General features: G+C 38.1%; 1 protein-coding gene across 3 annotated transcripts in view; it reads left to right on the top strand.

Moving 5' to 3' along the window:
* LOC102294747 (BMP/retinoic acid-inducible neural-specific protein 3) overlaps positions 1-24358 on the top strand; it is a 59478-nt gene that overhangs the window by 14683 nt on the left and 20437 nt on the right. For 2 of the 3 annotated variants that reach the window (XM_005948752.2, XM_042214723.1), the window contains exons 2-4: positions 1218-1586; positions 19005-19195; positions 21664-21854. In XM_005948752.2, coding sequence (XP_005948814.1) covers positions 1366-1586; positions 19005-19195; positions 21664-21854 — 603 coding nt within the window. In that variant the 5' untranslated portion in view covers positions 1218-1365. Of the gene's footprint in view, positions 1-1217; positions 1587-19004; positions 19196-21663; positions 21855-24358 lie in introns of those variants that run through there. The other variant, XM_042214724.1, reaches the window with a different exon arrangement.

The following is a 24358-nucleotide window of genomic DNA, read 5'->3' as shown; positions in this document are numbered from 1 at the left end:
CTCCGATATCTGATCCAGTAATTTAGTTCAGTATCAGACCAATGCGGATACATAATATCGGATCGGTCCATCCCTAATTATTGCTGGGTCTTTTTGCTTCCACATACTGCAATTAAACTATGTTACTGCTTTCTCATCATGCTCCAGAAAAATTATTTCTCTTTATTTGTGTAAAGTAGGGTTATAATTAATGATTGGGTGTGTTTAATTATTGGCAATCTCTTTTTTTGTGTGCATTTGCATTATCAAAGTAATCATGTCTGAAAAAACCTGTAAAACACAGAATGGATATTTTGTAGCTGCTTTTGATTTTAGTTTTAGTTTGTTGACCATTTTATTTATTTATTTAAAATAGCATGACATTTTGAAGTCCCTTGTTTTGTACAGTTTTTTATAGTCTGATGTTTTCAGTATTTTCAGATATATTGCAGACATTTTAACAGTTTGCTGTAAAATGCATAATAATTATACAGTAACTGTTACATTTAAATTCAGATTTCATTTAGAGATGCTGTAATGGTTCCTTCGGATTAGGCTTTGGTTGCTGTGGATCAGTGATGTGTTTTCCTGTGCTTCTGGGAGTGAGAAGGTTTGAACTAGAACTGGGACACCACGATAGAGGCTTTAGTGGCTACTTCCATTAGGCCAGGTTTCATAATGTTCCATATCTGTGTGATAAAAGAAGAATGGAAACTTGGAGGAAAAAGAAAATGCTTAAATAGGGCACAGGTGTAGACATTTTACAGTAAAACAATGGAGCAACAGTATAATGGCAACCAAACAGTTGACAGTAATCTACTGCAGATCTTATATTCTATACATTACAGTGCATCATTTCTTTTACAGTAAGAAACTGTTTTTATAGATTACAGTAAACACACTGTAAAATGACTTGTCATTATTTTACAGTAAAGTAACATGAAATTTTACTGAAGCAGCACCATTAAAGCAACAGGCGCTCACAAGCTGAAATTAGCAGGTGTCATTTTTACATTTATTAATTCAAGTTCCACATAATGAACCTGATTCAAACAGCATTCCCACACCGTACTTATTACTCTGCGTTATCACAGAATCCCCGGAGAGGCTTCTGTCAGCTGCAACATATTCTGAGGATTTTTTTTTTGTTTATTTCTGTCTTTGTAGCCAAGTTTCTTCCTTGCTGGTTGTGGGTGTTTGTTTGTTTGCTGAACTGTGTGTTTGTGCTTTTGCCTTAGGTGTTCGGGGGGCATTGAGGCGATGCAGGTCCCTCGGTCATCCCAGTGGAGGAGCCAGCTAATGACAAGTATCTTTGGCTGCTGAACGCCCCCCCCCACCACCACCATCACCACCACCCTCATCCCTCCTACCCTCCATCCATCTCTGATGGCTCTATGGGGCATCCTCAGCCTCAGCCTTCACTGCTGGGTGTGTTTATGGTCCAGTGTAACAGCAACAGCAACATCAGCCAGCCTCCCAAATGACAAACCCGGGGGACCCCTGGACTGGCTCCTGTCTGATAAGGGGCCCTTCCACCACTCCCCAGAGTACATCGACTTTGTGGAAAAGAACCGACAAGGTTTCTCCACCAGATACAAGATATACAGGTGAGTTGTGACTGCAGCACGAGGAGATGCTTTTACACTGTATTTACTACTGCCAAATCGCTACCCTATTATATGCATGACAGATCTCACAGCAGTCGCATCAAATAGTCTCTGTGGTTGTCCTTTGAAAGATCAGCTGTGTGTAAATAAGGCCACATGATATCGATGTTAATGTGTTTACATTTTGAGGTTAGTCACAGTCTCAGCATTTTGTTAACTCCAGGCTTCTGTGTACAGTCAGTATGCACATGCTAAACACTTTAACCGCTAACAGAGAAAGGCTGACACCAAACTTATTTAGCTTGTGAATATATTGCACCTATTATTACAATTTAAAAGTCTTAAAATATATAAAAAAATCAGCTTATTTTGATTCAATGCAGTTAGCAACCAACAATCTAGCAAAAGACACAGTTACAGTAGGCAATACATTCATTGTGTGGCCTATGCACTGATTTTGGGACTGTTCAAAGAAAGAGACATTGACAGTGACTATTTCCTGTAGGTACCACCGGGCAATTATCAGTCTGCTGTTACGTATTTTGTGGTGTGTAATAAGAAAGATTTACACATGTACTCCTCATAATTAATGTGAAATGTGAATTTCGGCAACCTGAGAGCTAAATAAAAGTCCTTTACTGACCCACATAAAGCACTGTAGTGAAAATGATAATGCTTGCAATGAAATGAAGCCGCTTCATGTAAATGAAATGATGGAGATGAGGAAGGAAAGGAGTAAACATTTATCTGCCATGGTTGGAAAAGCTTTTAAAAGCATGCTCATACATCTGTTGTAGAATACACGTAAGCGACAAGTCAAAGTTAAAGAGAAAGATATTGCAGGGGGATTTTATTCTGAAAATACACGTTTCAGGGTACCAAGGGTTTTTAGGGCATCTTCCATTCCTTGTTTTCTATTTTTACAACGTGTATGGGAGGAGAGAAAATTTAACATAACTGTAGAGCATTTGGTGGGCAGTATGCTTTATGAAATCCCTGTTCATGGCTCTTTAATACACAGACTGTATTATTTGGCTTGCATTGTCATGCATTAAAGCATCCTCACAGCACAGTGCTCACAGGATAATTGACACGCCTAGACAGAATCATGATGTATTACATGCACGCACGCTGCTATCAGCTGGTTCTATATCACATTCTGCTGCTCTCCAAACCCTCGGGGAGTCACCTGATCAGGTGGTCAAATGAGATCTGTTGATTAGCACTGTAAAAGAAGAAAGATTTGCCATGACAGCACAGTCAGAGGTATCGCCACGCGACCAAATTAGTGGAGATTGTGTCATGAATCATATCCGTCGTCGTTTAGGAGGATGTTGTCCAGGCTTCTGGAAATGGACAGACGGGATTCCTGTCATCTACGGATCGTTGTAAGGATGCTTTATGGCTTCTGTGATCGGTTGCTGCGTTCGAGCTTTTTAATATTTCCTTCCCCGGCAAAAGGCAGTGGTCTGCTGGAGCTGAGCTGCATGGGCGGCAAGATTAATAGTCTTATCATGTGGCCAAGTGATTAGTGAGCTCTTAGTACTTATTACTCTGCATTATCACAGAATCCCTGGAGAGGCTTCTGTCAGCTGCAAGGTTGTGTTTGAGGCCCTCTAGATTACTACAATGCGGCATTGATTAATAGTGATTATATTAAAAGGAAAAACCAACCTAAAAAGTAAATAGCCTGTAAATCTTCCCAAATTGAATTCACTTGGATTCAGTCCCATTTGATTTCAGTAACCGACACAGACATTAGCGGATACAGCTGCGTGTTTTTGTTCTAGCAAAAAAAACAACAACTTCCTTTTCAGTCCCAGTGTTGGGGGGTGAAGTGTAGTGATGAGTTTGGGCACACACACCTGGACATAGCTCATAAAAAATTCAGGGAGGATTGTTTTATTAAAGAAATGTGGGCCCGCTGCAGTTTTCTCCCAAGGGGGTCAAACCACATGGTTATGCCCCTGTTGTGTTACAAATGTCCTTAAATTTCCAGTCAGGCTATTTCTGTACTACAAGAACAGATCGCTATGCACTGTTAAGGTAGTCACTGACCCTTTTTTGGCCTGCGAAAGATTAAATGAATCCTACTTACTACTCCTCAAAACCAAAAGATAGCGAGCACATCTTCAAAGACTGATGTTTGCATTTATTTAAATAAAAGGGACCTAAATAGGTGTGGTGTTGATTGGTTGATTGGTTTTGATTCAGCTTTTTTATTAGTAATTGAGCTGGGTATTTCCTCAAAAGTTACAATCCTGTCTAAACTTTAAATTGCATTTAAACAGAATACAATTATTGAAATTTCATGAACCCATATTTTATTCATAATAGAACATTGGAAATTTATTAAGTGCTTTCACTGAGAAAATGTACCATTTAAGAAATAATAAGCTTGTTTTGAATTCAGTATCTCAGAAAGGTTGGGTTATGGCAACAAAAAATTGAGAAAAGTCAATGGTATAGGTCAGGAACATGATTGGGGGTAAAAGGAGCATCTTAGTGAGACAGTTTCTCAGATGTAAAGATGGGCAGAGGTTCACCAATGTGCAAAAATCTCCCTAAAGACTTGTTTAAAAAAAGAGGGGATGCTACACAGTGGTAAACATGGTCCTGTTCCAATCTTTTGAGACATGTTCCTGCCATCACGTTCATGATCGTATTTTCTTTTTCAGTTCTTATTTTTTTGCACTATGTCACTAAAACATGTTTTTATTTACATTTTACACAATGTTTTTGGAACTGTGGCTGTATAATAGTAATTTACATTATTTCTTATATCCATAATGCAATGTTGGAATATTGTCCACTAGCAGCTACACAAGGTAATGTTTAATTTGTATGGCAACATAGTTTTGTCATTTAGAAAAATCTGACCACATTATATATACAATCAGTCTAATAAAAATTTACTGAGGAATTACAGATTTCTTTATTTTATTTTTAAATTAGACTGTATTTAAAAGTTGGAACTACCACCCTGCGGTTAGAGATTTACCACTGTGTAGCCTAGAGTATTAAACTTTTTGCTATTGTGACTCATAGGAGGGAAAACCTGACTATTAAATTGCTTACTGGCTGTAGAAGTATAACTGGCCAATCCTTAGTATTTTCATTATGACTTTAAGTGATAATTGAACCAGTAACCAGTATAAATTTGGTCAGCTGGTCATTCCTTCTTCTATATGAAGTCATTTTGTAACCTGAAGAGTCATCATTGCTGACAATTAAATATAATACAAGTTTAAGCACATGGTTTCACTCTTCAGACACACCACCACCAAGCAGTTACATATTTTGCCAGTATACATTGGTGTTTTCTGGTTCAGTACTAACTAGAATATTTTCCAGTCCATAGTGTTTGATATTGGAAATGCATATATATATATATATATATATATATATATATATATATATATATATATATATATATATATATATATATATATTTTTTTTTTATTTTATTTTTTTTTTTTTTCGGAACTGCTCAGCATTATTTTGCTACCCCATTAGTGTTTGTTCTGGAAGTTGCTGAGCTGAAGCTCTGGTCATCCTACACCGCCTTGTCACTTGAATACATTTAAATGACTTTTGTGTGGAGATAAATATTCCTGGCTTATCTAACACAAACCTTGCAGTACCTCTCCAGATGAGACAAGCCCAAAGGTGCTTTTACTGTAACTACTGTCACTACAAGCAAATTGCCTTTCAGCTCAATCATTATCTGCTGCCTATTATCATTATTATTAGTAGCATTAGCAGATAAAACTAATGGATTCCTTATAGCATATTATATTATAGCTGTGTTTATTCAATGCTCATTGTTTTAAGAATTGCACTAAATTCCAGATAAAATCCTTTTTGCTGTATGAAGTGATTTGGGAGCTATTAAAACTGTTTTGCACTAAGTTTGCCATCGACATGCAAAAACATTTTTTTTAATATTCTGTAATATGCTCAGTGATATGTGAAGTGATCTTGGTGATCCCATAGTTTGCAGATTAAATAAATATTGTTGTTCCTCCTTTTATTTGGTGCGAGATTTTGTAGATGTGTCTTGGTAGTAGGATGCTTCATTTTGATGAACATTTTTATTTTATTAAATGTCACATGTAACTCATCTGTCTGCCTATGCAGAGAGCAGTTCTGCATAAGCCCTTTAAATTGGGTTGTGGTGGGTTACCAGATTTTGTGACAGATGAGTTCAAAGTATACGTATTATGTGGAGTGTGTTAGATTAGAAAGATTAGCTGGCAATTACACACACACACAAAATAGAATTCGACTTAAGTTATGAAAGTAATAACAGATAGTTTTGAAATAACAGAGAACCTCTGGAAACACAGAGGTGTTGGCAAGTATTACCAGAACATTATGTATGCTGTGATTTCTGATTGAATCCCAGTATTAAAAGATCCATTCCTTAGTCTCTTCCTCAAAATGAGGACTTTATGCATAAATTAATAAGCTAGAGTAACATCAAACCTACCATAAACATCTCTCTCTTACTCCGTAAAATAAAATGTAGCTTATAAACACATCCAAGAATATAATCTACTCCCAGTTTGAGTGCATCTATTTCACATACACAAACATGCCACGTGTGGAGGTTAGCTGACAAAAGACAGGTGGAGTAAAATAGCAGCATCAACATCACCGACTTACTGACATGTTATGTTACAGTAAGCAATAGACTGAACACCAAGAGCTGGAGTGAGAGAGAGAGAGAAAGAGAGAGAGAGAGAGAGAGAGAGAGAGAGAGAGAGAGAGAGAAATGCATTGTCATCATAGGATGATTTCAGGCGTGTCAACTCACTTGACTTGAAATTTGCTGTTAAATGAAAAACTTTTGCAACATACAAAATAAAGTTGCTGGTGTAGCCTGAAAATCCTGACTGCTGACTAATAATAGGTGCAATATATTCACTTTCTGTTCTTCTAGTATGTTGCATGCTACTGCTAACATGTAGGGGCCCTTAGATTGATTTGTTCATGAGTCCGGATTGGACCAACATTTGATCCAAAGATGTGTGTCCATATTACGCATAGGTTTCCTGTACATGTCGAGGACCAAGATGTTTGACAAAAGCGGAAGAAGAAAATTAATGGACAGGATTTTTGTTCCTAATAACAACAGTAGAAAAAAAATGTCTTAGTTAACCATTTTAACAGTGATAAGTATGAGGCTGCTTAGTTTTCAGTTAAGTTAACAGTGCTCACCAGGTGGTTTCCAATTTATAGTTACATACCCAGCTTATTATACCAGCTGGGTGTCTGATGACCAGTAGAGTGTATGTATTCTATTTTATTTTATTATTATTATTATTTTATTCTATTCTTACTACTGAGCTGGGTGACCTTCCTGCATCCTCATTTTCTAGCATTTGTCCCCCTTCAGTGTGGGTTATTCCTTTCTTTTTTCATTCAACTACATTTATTCACTCCAACACATCCCGATTCCCTTGCTGTGGATCCTGGTGATGTGGAGTGAGTAAATTTTTTTAGTCACTCTTGACTTAACTTGATGTCTCCAATGTGCAGGTGGTGGCTGATCATCATTCCACTTGTAATTGTATCCGCTCTTTATGATGAGCTGGTTTAGAGGATTAAGGCCTATGCAGAACAGCAGTGGGAACAGTGCATCACTTTGATCTTTTTTGCACTTGGTGATCACTGACTTGGAGTTGGTCTACAGCTCCTCTCCTTTCCCACTGAGTTGCTGATGAAGGTAATGGTCATCTGTGACACTCCCCATGTGCATTAATGAGCCTTGGTCGTTCGTGACCCCGTCACTGGTCACTGTTCCTTCTTTGGATCACGTTTGATAGATACTGACCACTGCAGACTGGGCATGCACCACAAGAGCTGCCATTTTGGAGAATCTCTGAGCCAGTCGTCTGGCCATCATGCTTTTGCTTTTGTCAAAGTTGCCCAAATTCGTATGATTGCCCAGTTTTCCTGCTTCTAAGACATCAACTTTCTCATATTTCAGCTGTGATAGACTTATGACTCTATGGGTCTGTTTCTGTGCTGCCACAATCAGAGCCTCTCTGCTGTCATTTAAGTGGGCCTTTTCTAGCCACTGGCAAGATTTCTTGATGTCAGCCCCTTCCTCTATTTGTTGATCGTACATCCCAGGTGCATCGGTCACTCAGTCTGTCTTCAGCTAGCTTGGGCATTCTTGAAGCAGCTCATCTCAGGGTAGGGGGCATCTTCCTGATCTATTTTTTCGGATTGTTGATTGTCACGCTGACACTCACTAAACCTTGCACTCCCTCTTTCTGTTGCTCATAGAGCCTCAGGGTCCTGGACTTTCTGTGGCCTGCTTGTTATTCCAACAAGGTATCCGATGACTGGTACACTGCAAAACATCAAAATCTTACCAAGTATATTTGTCTTATTTCTAGTCAAAATGATCTCATTACACTTAAAATAAGACACAGTCAGCTACAGGGCAACATTTCAGTAAGCTAAAGGAACTTGTTTCAAGACAGTGAATCTTAAAACTAGAGATTTTTCACTTGTTCCACTGGCAGAATTTTTCACTTATTTCAAGCTAAAATACCTCGTATTAAGTAAAAAAAAGAATCTGCCAGTGGAACAAGTGAAAAATCTCTAGTTTTAAGATTCACTGTCTTGAAACAAGTTCCTTTAGTTTACTGAAATGTTGCCCTGTAGCTCACTGTCTTATTTTAAGTGTAATGAGATAATTCTGACTAGAAATAAGACAAATATACTGGGTAAGATTTTGAGGTTTTGCAGTGTAGGGTGTATGTATTGATGGCTTGGATCTTATTCTTATTGTTGAGATGGCTTACCTTTTTAGAGGTGTTTTGCTGGCTGACCTTCTTGTGTCTTTATCATGGTTCCCATTGGCCTGTGGGTTATCAGGTACTTTCCTGTTTGTCTCCTATTCTGCCATCTGGCAACTCCAACTCAATCCCAGTCAGGATCACCTTCCCTCTCTTTCGTCTGTCTTTCTGTCTGCTGCTCTCTCTTTATATGTATGTGTGTGTTTATGTGTTTTTGTTTTATATCAGAGATGAGATGTAACAGGACTCAAACCTTCCAAAAACCTCAACTCTTGAGTGGTCAATCCACAGACAATTTTCCCAAATGTCTCATGGATCATCAAGACGTTTTTGGCTAATGCGAAATTAACCTTTGTTGTTCATATAGGCTCAGACAGATTTAGAAAGCTTTTTTTCTTTTCTATAATAAGTGAATCACCATTTAAAAATTTCATTTTTTGGTTATTATGGATATCTTTGTCTAATAAAAAAGTAGGCAATCTGAAACATGTAAATGTGACATGTTAAAAGATCAAACCTTCAAAAATAAACTCCAGTCTTTCAACATGCTGAAGTCAATTTAGTCTACCACTCCTAAAGCTGCTGCCAACATAGATATTGAAGTCATCAACAACACATAATTGCTTCACACTTTAAATTAAGGACACATAATTAAACTACTACAACAGTTTTCAGTGGAATTAATTACAGCACAGATAGCATCAATGTGTCTTTGAGCGCCACTGTATATTAACGAATAGTAGACTAAAACAATGGGATTCTTCTAATTATTCCTAATTTATTTATTCAACATGCCAGAGTACTTATGATGCACCCATTCTTTGTGTTCAACTTGATCACAACAAAGCGGCTTATGGTTTGATATAAGAGGCACTTCAGCTACAATGAACAACAGCAGAGTTCCTAAACCACAAGGGAGACTGCAGGTGCTCTGAAGAGGGTTGAGGTGAGTGTTTTAGAGCAAACTCCCTCAGCGCTGCTTCTCAACATCCCACTGCTACATTCTAACTGATGTTCTCTGTCTTATCTCCTCTCCTGAAATCCCCTTAGAGGTTTTGACAACTCCAAGTTCTCCCATGAGGTAAATAATCTGGTAAAAGAACCATAATAAATAGTAGGCTTTTTAAGACTCTTCCCTTTGATTGTTTTGGAAAAAGTGTTGCTCTCTTGGCACTTGGTTGTTTTGGAAGTGAAATAAAAAACATTTCACAATTATATAAATCAGTAGAAATCATAAAAGTATTAAAGAGACAATGATTCCACTGTAAATGGACAAAATACAGGCTCATTTGCTTTAATTCTTTTTCTCATTGTCATTGTCATTCCTTTAGTGCCATCATGACTTTGACGTTTACAGTTTCGAGTGAAATATCTCTGTGACTTACAGCTGGCTTGTCAGATATTTTATTCAGATTGCTTGGTTCCAGTCGCAGTTTGTTTTAGGCTAATTTGCAATGAACACACAGCACTGTGGCACTTGACATGCGTTGCACCTGCTAAATAGAAACGTAGGTTATTAGCATCAGCGCTGACATTACCATGTAGCTCAAAGCAGTGTGAGAACAGCACAGCCTCACCCAACCATTGCAGTCACAGCAGCAGACTATAAGTCCTGTTGAAATAAATTCACCCTGATTGTGTTGCTATGTCACATTAAAGTTATGTTTTCTTGGATGCATTTAAAAAATTATAGAAGATAGTGAAGAGCCACAGTATGTTCTAATGTATTGATACATTAATCACAATACAACACTGTCTCACCTGTTTCTCTTTTGAATATTGGAAACTGTCCTCTATCATGTGAGAAGCTTTCACCAGTAAGTGTTTTTCACCATTGTGCTACATTCGTAAGTAAATGTGGCTTTCGCTTGTGTTTGTTGCCAGTGATAATTTTTGACAGTCCTTTTTTTGTTGAAAGACACGCTGCTTAGCGCCGACTGCTGGGCAGAGGTGATTGAAAGTGACAATATTATTTTCTGGTCTGCTCTTCCACATGTGTAGTTCAGATTTCTGCTAAATCCTAATAAATGCTCAATGACAGGAGAAGATGAATTACCAGAATCGGTGGCTCGAGTTACAGTGTTTGAGCTGGCTCAGCAGTGATGGAGTAATGAATTCACACCCCGTTATGCCTCTACTCAATTTCCCACTTTTCTTACTGATTGAATTTGAAAGATTTTTTAACAAGTTCTGCAAAGGAAATGAAAGAGGCTTTGTGTTTTTGTGGGTGTGCAAGTGTGTGTGATTGTGTGCTTTGGGGATTCACTGGAGAGCATCCCCACTGCTTCCAATGCAAACACAATGTGGGCCTTCTGCCTTAGCCACCTGTTCATGGCGAACACTGCCAAGAGGAAAGCTGCCAAATTCACCAGGGTGAAGGTAGGAGTGCTGACATGCATTTGGCCTTACTCTGAACCTCTTGCGTCTAGAAAATCCATGTGGTTATTTTTTGTGTTTTAAGATTTCAATAAAATTACAATTTAACTGTGAATTGATTGAATTGATTATGCTGATTAAAGGTTGTAAAACCACTTACATTCATGAAAAAAGCCCACCTTTCTTAAATCCTAAAGGTTTATGTTTCAGGACAATAAAAACAGTCTGGTCCTTTCGGCAGCTTCCTGGTCTGGAGTATTCAGGTGTTTGTTAGCTCAATGCCACAGACAAAAGCAATTGTCGCCGACCATCAAGGCGAGGGATATAGGATCATTTTCAAACAGTTGGAAGTCCATTATTCTATAGAGAGGAAGATTATCCAGAAGTGGAAAACTTTCAAAACAGTTGGCAATCTTCCCAGAAGTGAACATTTTAACAAATTCACCCCAAGGTCAGACTTTATAATGCTGAGAGAAACTGCAAAAACCCAAGAGCTACAGCTCAGACTCTGCAGACCTCAGTTAGCATGTTTATGACAGTGATATTAGAACAAGACTGAACAAGTATGGCTTGTTTGGAAGGGTTGCAGGAGAAAGCCTCTTCTTACTAAAAAGCCTCTTCTTACTGGCAGCACAGCTTATGTTAAGTTGTTAACAAACCACAAGGCTTCTAGAACAATGTCCTCCGAAAAGATGAGACAAAAGTGGAGCTGTTTTGCTAAAATGCACAGTATAACATTTGACAAAAACCAAACACCACATGATCTTGGCACCTTTCAGTCATTGGGGCAACAGTGTAAACCAAAATATTCAGTAGTCTAATGTAATACAAGGTCAACTCTCTAAAAGCTAAAGCTTGGTCAAAAAAAAAAAAAGCAAACCTACAATAGAATGACCGAAAAAGAAAATATTCAAGGTGCTGCAATGGTCAAAGTAAAGACCTGAAACTGATTGAAATGCTGTGGCTGTTTCTTAAGAGAGCTGTGCATAAATGAATGCTTGCACACCTCAAAGAACCTAACACTGAAAGATGAGTGGCCCAAAATTACTCCACACTACTGTGAGAAACTGATAAATTCATATGGGAACGTTATTGTAGTTATTAGTTATTATTACTAGACCTATTGCTGCTGAAGGTGCCTCTATAAGCTATTAAATGATGGGGTATGTTAAGCTTCACACAATGCTTCTGGATTTTGGCTTAGGGTTTTTTTTTTGTGTGTGAAGTAATGACATGGTGTGATATGTCATGTTAGGCTGTTCGTCTCAGGTTGTATTTACCTAATTGTAAGACCTGGTAGGGATGTTACTGAACTGCAGTTTTGTGTAGCTGATATTTGACATTTTTGCGTTCTTTTTAAGTCTGGGGTGGTTTAGAAGTTGGAGTGCAATCATCCCTCTAATTTGTAGTTGAGCAGTACAAAATTAACAACACATGGAAGTATTTTAGTTTAGTAAAAGTGCATCAGTTGTTGAGTCCTTTATATTTATCCAGGACTTCAGAGTAGACTGAATGTTTATGAACTCAAAATATCATTTTGGATTGCCTTGGATTGCCTCATCAAATATCCTCACACAAAGACAACAAAAAAAAGAAAATATCAACAAAAACAGAAATGTACACATGCCCTGAGAAAAAACACACTTTAATTATTCCACTTACCCACTCAGTGGAGATAAAAGAGAGAATAATATTCATATGAAGGCAGAGTAATAATGATTCTTCTAGTTTAAACAGCTAATAGCTGAAGGGACAAAAGATCTCAAGTATTGGTTAACTGTAGGCATGCATATCCTGCATGCTGATTAAAGTAAAAGAAATATCATGTGCAAAGGCAGTAAAGTTATCTTAGTGGCTTTTACCCTAAAACGATGGTCAGGAACATTCAGATTACTGCCAGTGATCTTCTGACAGACTCACTGTCCATTTTGTTAACCATACTAAGGCTTTCAAGGCAACAGACGAGCACATAGGAATGTAGCACAATGGTCAAAGACACTTAGTGGTGAAAGCTCCTCACATGATAGAGGACAGTTTCCAATATTCAAAAGAGAAACAGGTGAGACAGTGTTGTATTGTGATTAATGTATCAATACATTTGAACATACTGTGGCTCTTCACTATCTTCTATAATTTTTTAAATGCATCCAAGAAAACATAACTTTAATGTGACATAGCAACACAATCAGGGTGAATTTATTTCAACAGGACTTATAGTCTGATGCTGTGACTGAAATGGTTGGGTGAGGCTGTGCTGTTCTCACACTGCTTTGAGCTAAATGGTAATGTCAGCGCTGATGCTAATAACCTACGTTTCTATTTAGCAGGTGCAACGCATGTCAAGTGCCACAGTGCTGTGTGTTCATTGCAAATTAGCCTAAAACAAATTGCGGCTGAAACCAAGCAATCTGAATAAAATATCTGACAAGCCAGCTGTAAGTCACAGAGATATTTCACTCGAAACTGTAAACGTCAAAGTCATGATGGCACTAAAGGAATGACAATGAGAAAAAAATTAAAGCAACACTTAACTCACAGCCTATCCACAGCAGCTAACAATATCATCTACAACCGGACAATGTTTCATCGCCATATCACTGAAGATCTACGGTATCCATACGAACATCAGAATGCAGAGATGGTCCAGCTGAAACTGGACCTTTTGGGGTTTGAAAGGAAAAAAAAAAATCAACAACTTGGCAGTAATGGTGTTAAGATAGTTGAAACTGATGAAACTGATGTACCCCTGCAAAAAGAAGAAATGAAATTGATAATAATAATGACTTAGCTGGGTGTAGAGAGGATTGCAGCCCCTAAAATCAACTCTGTAGTGAAACCCATTTCATTTTATCCTTTCCCTGCAGGATGAACCATTTGGCCTATTGGGGGTTTAAGATAAGACAGGCCTAGCTTATCACAGTCAACGATAACTGAAGAAACGAACAACAGCGGGGGATTTTCGAATACTCTTCCTGTACCTGTAACTCCCCCCGCCTCCCCCCTTTCTATTTCTCTTTTTTTTTTTTTTGGTCCCACAGAACGTGCTGTGGCTTTGAAGTAGTGCTTTCACACTGCAAAGTGGAACTCAAGAGACATAGTGTCCCATTTGAAGAGGTCATTTATTTGTACGGCATGAAATGAGGTGAAGATTAATAGCTACACTAGATATATCTGAGCAAGAGATTAGTCAAAGCCTTTGTCTGAATACTACAGTGTCAGCAAAAAGGTCAACTGGTACCACATATCCATTTAACATCATTATGTTTACTTCGCACACTGCCCTCAATTTCTGCTTAATTTTGTGCGAATCAGTCTCGCTTTATAGTTCTATAACAGAAAAGGAAAATGATATGAGTTGTTTATAATCTGTGTCATAGCTTGCTCTAACTTTTGTATGCAGCAGCCTGAGTTCTTGGCGATTTACTCTTTGTATCATTTAAACATCTGTGTGTTGGAGCTTTCCTCATTACTCCTGGTTTAATGTGATATATACCCTTTCAAAAGGCCACACTCCCTCCATCCATCATCTGCAGCCAAGGTTGTTCAACCCATTCTGATTACAGCAGTCAAGCTTTTACTCAGAAGACAGAAAAGTGCAACATTTGACTGATTGGACAATGCAGCTCACAAACATTTACTAAATGTTTGTTATTTCCTGCCACACAGTGAAGTCTGACAAAAATAATCCATCACTCGGGACAGTCGCATTCATTTCTGCATGGCTCATTTGTGCTTTTGATGCTCACGCTGCATCAGGATGTAACCCATCATAAAAAAGTTTTAAATGAATAGAGTGCTCTCCAAAACAGGCAGAAGGGTTTTTTTGAAGAACATTTTTCCCGTTACTTTCTTCTCACATGAGCGTGATTATGTGAGTAAATTGGGAGCAGCGCCAAGCAGAAATTGGCACCACACTCTGGTACCCTCCAAGAGAAATTTCAAAGTAATCACAGTCTATCTGTTATAATTACAGCTGTGATATCTGTCTGTGACTTCATAAATGTCTCTTTAGAAATTCATTGCAATGTAGATTTGCAAGGAAAGAGCGAAAAAAATCTATCTTCAGCAGTTCTTGGCTTAATAACTAAGTTTTACATTTTTTTCAAACATCAAAAACATTGAACGGCTTTAAAAAGGAAACAGCCTTAATTTAGCAAAATGGCAAACTAGGTTATTTCTCTGTAGGCGGGATGTCTTTTTTCATGTTTATCTGTTCTTTTTTTTATCTATGTCATGATAATATTAATACAAGTCCAATCATAAATTAAATATCTGTGTTTTATACTTAATCTAACTGTCAGGAAAACTGTAACAAAAAAAAGTTTTTTTTTTTTTTTTTTAAAAAAGCCTTCAAATTGAAAATGTCAAAATGCTGCTCTGCTTCCTGAAGCTGATTGGTTTGTCATAAACAGAAAGTAAAAGATAAAGTAAATTAAAGTAATATTGATTTTGTGAAGTTATGGAAAAATATATTAATGTGGGGTGGACAGCAATTGAACAAGAAAAAGCATCCATTTTCTTCCGCTTATCCGGGGCCGGGTCACAGTTGCAGCAGCCTAAGCAGCCTCCTCCAGCTTGTTTTGGGGACCCAGGCCAGCCGAGAGATATAATCTCTTCAGTGTGTCCTGGGTCTGCTCTGGTGCCTCCTCCAGGTGGGACATGCCCAGAACACCTGACCCAGGAGGTGCCCAGGAGGTATCCTTGTCAGATGCCTTGACCATCTCAACTGGCTCCTTTCGATGTGAAGGAGCAGCGGCTCTACTCTGAGCCCTTCCCGGATGGCCATACTTCTCACCCTATCTCTAAGGGAGAGGCCAGCCACCCTTCGGAGGAAGCCCATTTCCGCCGCTGGTATCCGCGATTTCGTTCTTTCGGTCACTATAGGTGAGGGTAGGGATGTAGATCGACTGGTAAATTCATTCAAAAAGGCATGCATGTTGCTGTTGATGTTAACCCCACAACTGCCACTGCTTTTAAAGAAAACAATGAAGGAGCATCCACTGCAGTTTAATCTCTCTGATTAGATAGTTTCCACAATAAAAGAAGAACAACATAACAGCAAAATCAAATCAACAACAGCTAACAAAACAGCTGTCAGGTATTGTTGGATAGATTTTATAGTAACACCTTTTTCAACATTTAGCTTGTTGAGTTGTCAGTGGATTTTATAAGCAGTTCTCTTAAAAAATCCCAACACAAAATGAAATGTAACTAAGATTATCATCTAAATTTTACAAAATCTGATTGGTAGGTGGAAAGAAATAATAATAATTTTCATGAAGTCCCAGAACATTTAATGTGAGCAGCACCAGCATAGATACTGAAGTTGGTTGAAGTAACTGTTGCCACCCTCGTGTTATATCTTTTGGGCCTTTAAACATCAATACAGATTAGGAATCCCTGAGCTCAGCACTCACTTCTAAGCGCTTCTTTCCTGTATAGTGACCCTGTGTTTTGATCTTCGGCTACCTTAGTCGCATGGAGTTAGGCCACGGGTTCTCTTATCCTGTTTGTTATGACAGCAGGGTAGCAATGGTCAGAGTACAACTTGAAGCCTTGCCTGAAAGTCTGCACGTAGCAGTGCTTTTATCAAAGTTAGCAGACTTTTTTCTCCCTGTTGGAGATACTGAAATAAAAAACCTTCCACCTGAGCTCAGTGGGTACACAGCATATGTTGCAACAGTACCCTATAGGTTTGAGAGCGTGAACCCGCAGACACACTTTTCTATTGATACTTTGAACAAAAGACTGAGTCAATATATGGTGAATGAGTGCGTATAAGCAAAGTTTTTTATTTGTTGTTCACCCATGTGTGCAGTCAGCTTTTCAGTCATTTCCTGTGCCATGCTTTAGTTTACGAGCCGTGAATGTTGTGTATTGTAGGCTTTGGGCTTTTTATGTCAGAGCACAAGCCTGTGAGGAGCCTCAGAAGTTATTTAGTTTTATCTCTTTGGTTTCTTTGGTGATTAACTTCACATTTGTGAGGCTTTTTCAAAGCAGTAAATAGTGTCTTGGGTCAAAACCACACTGATAAGAAAAACTTTGTGCTATCAGTTAGACTGATATTGGCAGTCGACATTTGTATTTCAGTTTTGGCAGTTGCCATCATGTTGATGAGGGGGAAAAAAAGAAATAGTGGATTACAAATTTTACATACTGCATTTGTATGTGCTTTAGTGACTTGATTGATATATTTCTTTATTCTTACTGCTTTTTACACTTCTATACAAGGTGACCGTGAGTACTTTGAAAGGTGCCTAAAATAAAATGCATGATTATTATCACTTTATGTTTTGTTATGACTTGGTTCTTAATCAAAACAAATATATTGGGTAGCAAAATTAAAATGCATTATAGCAAAACTCCAAGGAGATCTTTTTACACGAATGATGCCACGCGAAGTTCTCTTCTCACAACACAGTGTTCTCAGCCAGTACTTTTTTGCCACATGCTAGACAAACAAAGCACACAAGAGGCTACATTTGATTCACTGAGGCTCACTCTGTTGAGAAAAGTGTGTAAGTGCAACTAACGTAAACAGTACTATGTGTGAAGGACGCTTCATGTGGAAATTTATCATCCTTGAACTTTATGGTAACAGAATAACTTTGTGTGAAGTCAAAGCACTGCCAAATGGAATCCCAGTACAAAGAGCTGTGCCTCGGGCAAATGTTGCACACAAATACTTGGAAAATGCATGCAGGGTGCAAGGTTGGTCTTTATTGATTGAACATCTGTATCCTTTAGTTGGTTGCGTCTCACTCCGCTTCAGTTTATCGTGCTGTCTTTGACATACGGTATCTATTTTTCCTCTCGTGATGTCCTTGCTGTGTTTTCACATGGAAGTCGATGAAGTATCTGCAGCATATAGGCTGTATGGAGGAGAGAGGTGGTAAGATGGTTCTACTTTATAGTATTATTCATTTTTCTTTCTTGAATTATTATCGTCTGTCAAGTGCAATCCTACACAAATATGTTCATACATATTCTAGTAAATAACAAGTATTAATGTACAGTAAATGCATCACATAAGCTACACTTGACGTGAAAATAATTTGAAGGAAATGACAGAGAGGAAGAATCTGAAGACGTAACAAAGGCTCAGAGTCTTTTCTTTAGGCTCATCTCACTTTGTTTTCTTTTTGAATATAGAAAACATCCATTATTGTTTCTTTTACTGCCTTGTACCTTGCCATTTTGATGTATATCTCTGTAATGATAGGGTTATTAAAGAAAACAGCTGGAAGCTGCGTAGTTGGAGCACATTTTTATCCCATGTGGCAGTCGTGGTTTCAGTTGATAGCAGATTTTTCTCTGGATGTTATTTCTAAAGAAATTCTTGTGAATTCATTCATTCCTTTGTTTCTCACTCTTTCTCTGAGCTGCACCTTAATTCAGGCTGCGTCAGCATGGTCGAGAGGTTTTGAACACTGTCATAGCACACAACATAATAACGTAAATGCAATGCACTACTCTTTCTTTCACTATTTCTCTGTCTTTGCTGTTTCTGTCTCTTCGTGTAATTTATTCAACTCAGTTTTAGGCAGAAGATCTATCTGTATGATGTCACTGTATCTCTAATATGCAAACGTGGTCAACTCTTTTACCTTAGAAGAAGTGATGCCATAATGACTACTTTAAGCCATGTTTTTCCACTCCTAATTGTTTATTCTATAATGTTGCTGTGACGTTTTGGATCAACTGAAGGCTTTTCAAGGAGTTTTATAGCATGAAGTTTCCATATATCACATTGCTAAGTGTAGCAACAGTTCAAATCAAAGCAATTCAATTTGCCATTATGTAAAAAGGCCAGAATACAGAGAAAATACTAAAGAACCTGTAATAAGTGATTATGACATATTTTAGCTGCATAAATGATTGAAAGTCACGTGAACCTTTCTTTTAAATAAAGATTACTTTTACATGTAGTGTTAATCAACAAAATATAATCTGTCTATACTCTTCTATATGTGCTTTTTTCTTTCTCTTTGCTAAGCTGCTGTCTTCTTCTTTGCTGGTGCATTTCTGCATATCTTGGCACATTATTTTCATCTGTTAATCGGTGTGAACCAGTGAGCACGTCTGCTTCAGAACTACAAGCTGTTTGCTATAAGTCTAAAATTGCGCAAATCTTGTTTTCATTTGTTTTCAGGTAATCTTATTTTCTCTTATCACTTAGAAACCCTAATCTAGTGGATATTAATAATAATCACTTCTCATTTTCCAGGGAGTTTGGAAGATGGAAGGTGAACAACTTGGCGGTGGAAAGGAGAGATTTTCTGGAGTCTCCGTTACCTCTTACTCCTGAGTTCATCAGGAACATCCGACTCTTGGGCCGCAGGCCCACCACCCAGATGATCACTGACAGCCTGATCAGGAAGTATGGGACTCACTTCCTGTTGTCAGCTACCCTGGGAGGTAACAATTATTAACCATCCTCTATCGATTGTTTTACCATTCACTGTTGTTTCCTTGGGCAGTTCAGGACCACCATGTAGCTGCTGTTTTTAGATTAGATCACACTTTGGAAGAACTGTTGAAACTATGTGTATGTGCACATTTCCATTTTTGCCATGAACTTCAGACAAAATAAGAAATAAAATTGAAGTTGAAGGGTCAAAATGACACACTGGAGCAAAACAGATTTAACAGATGAAATTACAGTTTTTGGTAAGCGTTCTTCTATGAAATCTGTTGCTGGCAGATCTTATCAGCAGTAACTACCTATTTAGATATTCAGCTAGGCAGTTTTGCTCAACTCACAGCTCTGATCCTGATTTTCATATCTCTGACATGCTTTCAGAGCTAAATAATGAATGATGCAAAAAGACTTTGGTCCCAGGTCAGCACCTGCAAATGACTAACAGAAATAAAAGAGCAATGTTGCTCTTAAACTCCAGCGTAGAACTACTTAGCCCATATATTACAGCTTAGAATAAACAGGGAAATGTGCTTTAAGGAACTAGTTCTCACTCAGGTGATCTGGGGTTAAATAAAGTATGCAATTTGTGGTAAAAGCTTTTAAAATTTGGTTTTCCAGGTGGTCTGTATGGAAAACAGATGGACGGGACATAATAATGCAATACACTCAGAGTAACCGAAAAACACATCACAGTGGAATTATATGCCACTAGCAGCTCAGAAAATTGGTCTCCAGAGATGTATGAATACATGTAAAAGCCTGTGTATCGTGAACCTGCCACTCCCACTCCCAGTCACAGCCACGGTATTTTTGATTTTCTACCGGCTGATGAATGGATAAGCACTAATAGTTCTCTGACTCAAGAGACGAAAAAAAAAAGTCATTTAAGATGCTGGAGAGTCCCGGGCAAGTCTTGAAAAGCACATTTGCTTTTTACAAAACAACACATGTCAATTACTTTAGACGCAACTCCTGGCTTTGAAAAGGTCGCTGTTGTGAGTAGATGCATAAAATGCAACCCTCCCAGCTACCAGAGCTGATGCAGCCCTGCACTCTGGCTCTCAGCCAGGACTGAGTGGTATGAAGAGAGGAGAATGAGGAGTTTGCCTTGGATCTTTGCCAGTGATATGCCTCTGTGGTTCTGAATGGATAGCCTCTGTGTTCGGAAACATATGGACTTAATGAAATTAATAAATAGATTGCAATATTAAGAGCTTGCCCTTCAGCAGCTGAGTAAGAAAGGCAGTGGGCAGAAAATGGCCCTGAAGCATTAGCACTGCATTATGATGAGAAATATGATGTGCAGTGTCTTGGGAACTCTCAGAGCTCCAAGTGTGCTGCATCACAGCTCCTAGACTTATGAAGTCCTGATTGCAGTGATCAGTGCCGTCTGATTCGGGGTGACGTGACTTATCCTAATTATGGTCAAGTGTCTTTATGCTTCAGAGGCGCCTGCTGTCGCTGTGCTCACAATCACCTGGAGTTTGGTGCATGTATCTCTCAGCAGGTTTTAAAGTACCCTATCAATTGAAAGACCATTTGCATCAATGCTAGCTAATAAAGCAATCATGAAAGGAATAGCTGAGGTACAAGATCAGCTCCTAAAGTTTGAATGAAGTAGTTGACCTCAGTGACACTTAATGCATTTAGCTACATATGTGGAAGAGCTTGCACATGATCTTCATCTGTATTTGCAGGCATGCTAGCTTTAGCTTACATGCGCTTGAAGAAAGGCAGCACTGGGTGGATTTTATTCAAACAATCATTTATTCTTGGTGTTTTTGATAATATTTGTCCAGAGTTCTTTACACAGAGGTTATTAGAGGCAACAGAGAGGTTTGGGGAAGGTCTCATTTTGAAGCTCTGCTGCAAAATATTGTGACACTAGAAATAAATGCCTTCGGGAAAAGTTGAATCCTAGAATGTATTTATTTATTTCATGTTCTAAGTGTCTTTTAAAGACCACCTATGTAACATTATGCGGAAAACATCTATAACATTCTAGTTCTATATGCTTCAAATGCTGCTGACATTTTCCCTTTTTCAAAATTTCAAATAATGTCAACTTTAGGTTGTTTAGTGGTGCTGGTTTAGCTCACCTGGTGGATGTGTGTTCTTTCTGTCTGCCGAGCCTGTCCTGTCCTAATGAAGGCTAAAAATCCCCCAAAATACTTTATTGGAAATTTTCTTTTTTCAGTTAATTAAAAAAAATCTATTAACATGCATAATGAGCTTTGGTCAGGTATGACAAAATGCAAGTGAAAAGATCTGAGCTCCACGATAAAGAAAAGCAACAAAAAAAACCCCCAAACAAGTCAGGGTCAGAGCTACTGACCCTGACTTTATGTTAAAAAAAAAATTGAAGGGCCTTAATTTCAATAAGCAATGTGAACTCTCTATTCCCTTTTCTAAAACTCCAAGCGCCATTTGAAAACAATTAAATTTGATTATCTTTTAATTGCAGGAGAAGAGGCCTTAACCATATTTGTGGATAAGCGAAAACTGAGTAAGAAAGCAGAGGTGAGCGATTACTCGGGCAACTCTTCCACTGTGACTCTGGAAGCTCTGCACCAGCTGGCTGCCTCCTACTTCATCGACAGGGAGAGCACTCTGCGCAAGCTGCACCACATCCAGATCGCCTCCACTGCAATCAAGGTATCTTTGTGTGCTTGTTATGAGTTATATAGGGACATATTTAACTTTATACATTATTAAAGCTTCTATCTAGTTCAGTTTTTATCCATCAGTCAAATCACAATGACAGTAAACTGACATTGTTATACTATAATCTAAGGCTAGAACACTTGTGCTCTCAGTAGATCACTCTCTCTCCTTCTCAACTTGGAACATTATTTCACTTCTGCTGCATACTTGGAGCTAAATCAGACTCCTCTTATATATAGTGCCTAAAAATGTATTAGAGCCCCCACCCAATGTAAGATTTATGCCAAAGCTGCACTAAAATAACACACTTGGTAATTACCAAAATAATATTTCTCGTGTCTGTAATGGTTCATCCATTAGCATGAGTAAGTTCTTTAATCAAAATAATATTTCTGATGCTAAAAGACAATTAGTGTTGTTATTCATGAATTTTCAAGTTTTGCAAACAATGAGAAACAATACTAAAGTACATCATCATTTTGTGATAAACCTGTCAAATTACAGTTATTTACTTTCAACAGATAAAAAAAAAATCACCAGTTGAATGACTTTATTTTTTATATGAAATTTGGGTATAAAAATATGAATTCAGTTCAGTGAATTGAGTAATTTTTGTGTTAATACTACGACAGACAGACAGACAGACAAGGATTGTTTTCTCATTGCAAACATCAAACTATGTCCAACAAACCTTCCTTTGTATTGCTTCTGCATTACAAGGTTCATTTTCATGAAAACACAGGTAGAAGTGGGTGGGAATACTGTTGCCATTTAGCACTAGAACCCACTGGAACCACCATGGGGGTCATTTTAACCACCTGCCGCAGCAGTGTCAAAACTGGACATAAAAGGAATTTAAGATTCATTTCATGTGATTGAATTATGTTGCAGTTGCTTTAGACTTTCATGAGGAATGGGAAATGCAGAAATTCAAAACTTCTACTTCAACAAACAAGATAATTAACACATACCAGTGTTTTAATTGTTGTAGCTGATGAGTGTGTAAAACTTTAAAATGAAAATGGGTTTTTAGCAATGAGTGCTAGCTTTTTACTGAATAGACTGAACATGACACACATATTAAAATTCATCAAGAAAGTAACTAATGCTTTCTATTTGTTTGAAGAAGAACACTAAGAGTTGCACCACTGCCACACACTTTCCCATCCACAGCTTCCAGCTCTTCAGCTTTGCTCCTCATGGCTATGATTCCCACACAAATCAACTACACTATATGTTTCCACCCTCTGGGAACTATGCTTGGGTCAACTATAGCTTTGCCCTGAAACTTGACACTGATTCAAAACTCACCAGCAAGACTATCTCTGAATGGCTCAAAAAAAAAACAAAACTAGCCTAATCAAATACCAGAAATAAATCTGAGATGTTTTGACATAAACGTATGTTGTTTTGTAAACAGCCCTCCAATGCAGCTGAATTAAAACAAACACTTTTTCATAGCTCCGTATTATCTATTAATCAAATCAAGCTCTCTTTGGCTCATAGTTTTAAATTGTGTCTAAACAACTACAGTTGCTAGGCAACAAGACAAGACAATTGTTAACATAGGAAATGATTATACACGATAATACATCTAATATGCGCGATAGCAAAAAGTAGTTTTATTCCTGCAATTCTCAAAAAGATAAACAAAAAAACATCTCGTAAATTTTAAAGACCAGTACTAAATGAAAAGCATTAAAAATATATTGCCTAGTTGCATATAACTGTTATTATTCTATAAATGATGAATAAAAGTTTTCCTCTTATGAGCTATCAGAGATCTATAATTTTTAATTTCAACCTTTTAGCTTTTGAAAACGGGTAAAAATGGTTGTGGGTGCAGTACTGTTTCCTTTGTTAACGCTTTCCCTTGTTAAAACACGGCGATAACGCCAATGAAAATAAAGCAGAAGATTATACTTTTTATCCTCCCGCTTGTGATGAGATACGATCTTCAGCTGCAAGCACATCCGAGTCTGGAGGAAGCTCCGTGATGAGCACATATGGTGAGGGAAAGATAAATGAGCCTTGTGAAACACGCCTCACGACAGTTTTCTGCCTCCAGTTGTCACCTTCAGGTAGCATGGGGTTAATAGGGTGACAGAGGGAGGGATGACCCTTCTTTTCTACCTTTTTCATTTCTCGGTACACAGCGGCGGTGGTCCTGTGAAGTGACGCTTTCTTTGCTGTAGCAGAACATGAGTCAGATCCCCCCTACTTATATCAAAGCTCTGTCCTCTCGCTACATTGTGTTCGGGGAGGATTGGATATTTCTTTCTGCAGATCAGGCAGGCACATGTGAGGTGGAGAGGCAGAAACTTTTGTCTGTTTCATTTCTTGGGAATCAGGGCTTTTTTCAGTTTTTTTTTTCTTCTGAAGCTACAGACGCGAAGAGAAGACGAGAGAGTGTTGCTTTCATGCTCCAAAGGCAGTCATCTGGTGTAACTGACAGGTGGGAAGTAGTATGAGGAGACATTCACCTCCAACGCTGG

The sequence above is a fragment of the Haplochromis burtoni genome, unplaced genomic scaffold, assembly GCF_018398535.1.
Source record: "Haplochromis burtoni strain Fernald_Lab_line unplaced genomic scaffold, NCSU_Asbu1 Contig_604, whole genome shotgun sequence".
Lineage (NCBI taxonomy): Eukaryota > Metazoa > Chordata > Actinopteri > Cichliformes > Cichlidae > Haplochromis > Haplochromis burtoni.
The sequence above is the reverse complement of the archived record's forward strand: the minus strand, read 5'-3'. Positions and strand labels throughout refer to the sequence as shown.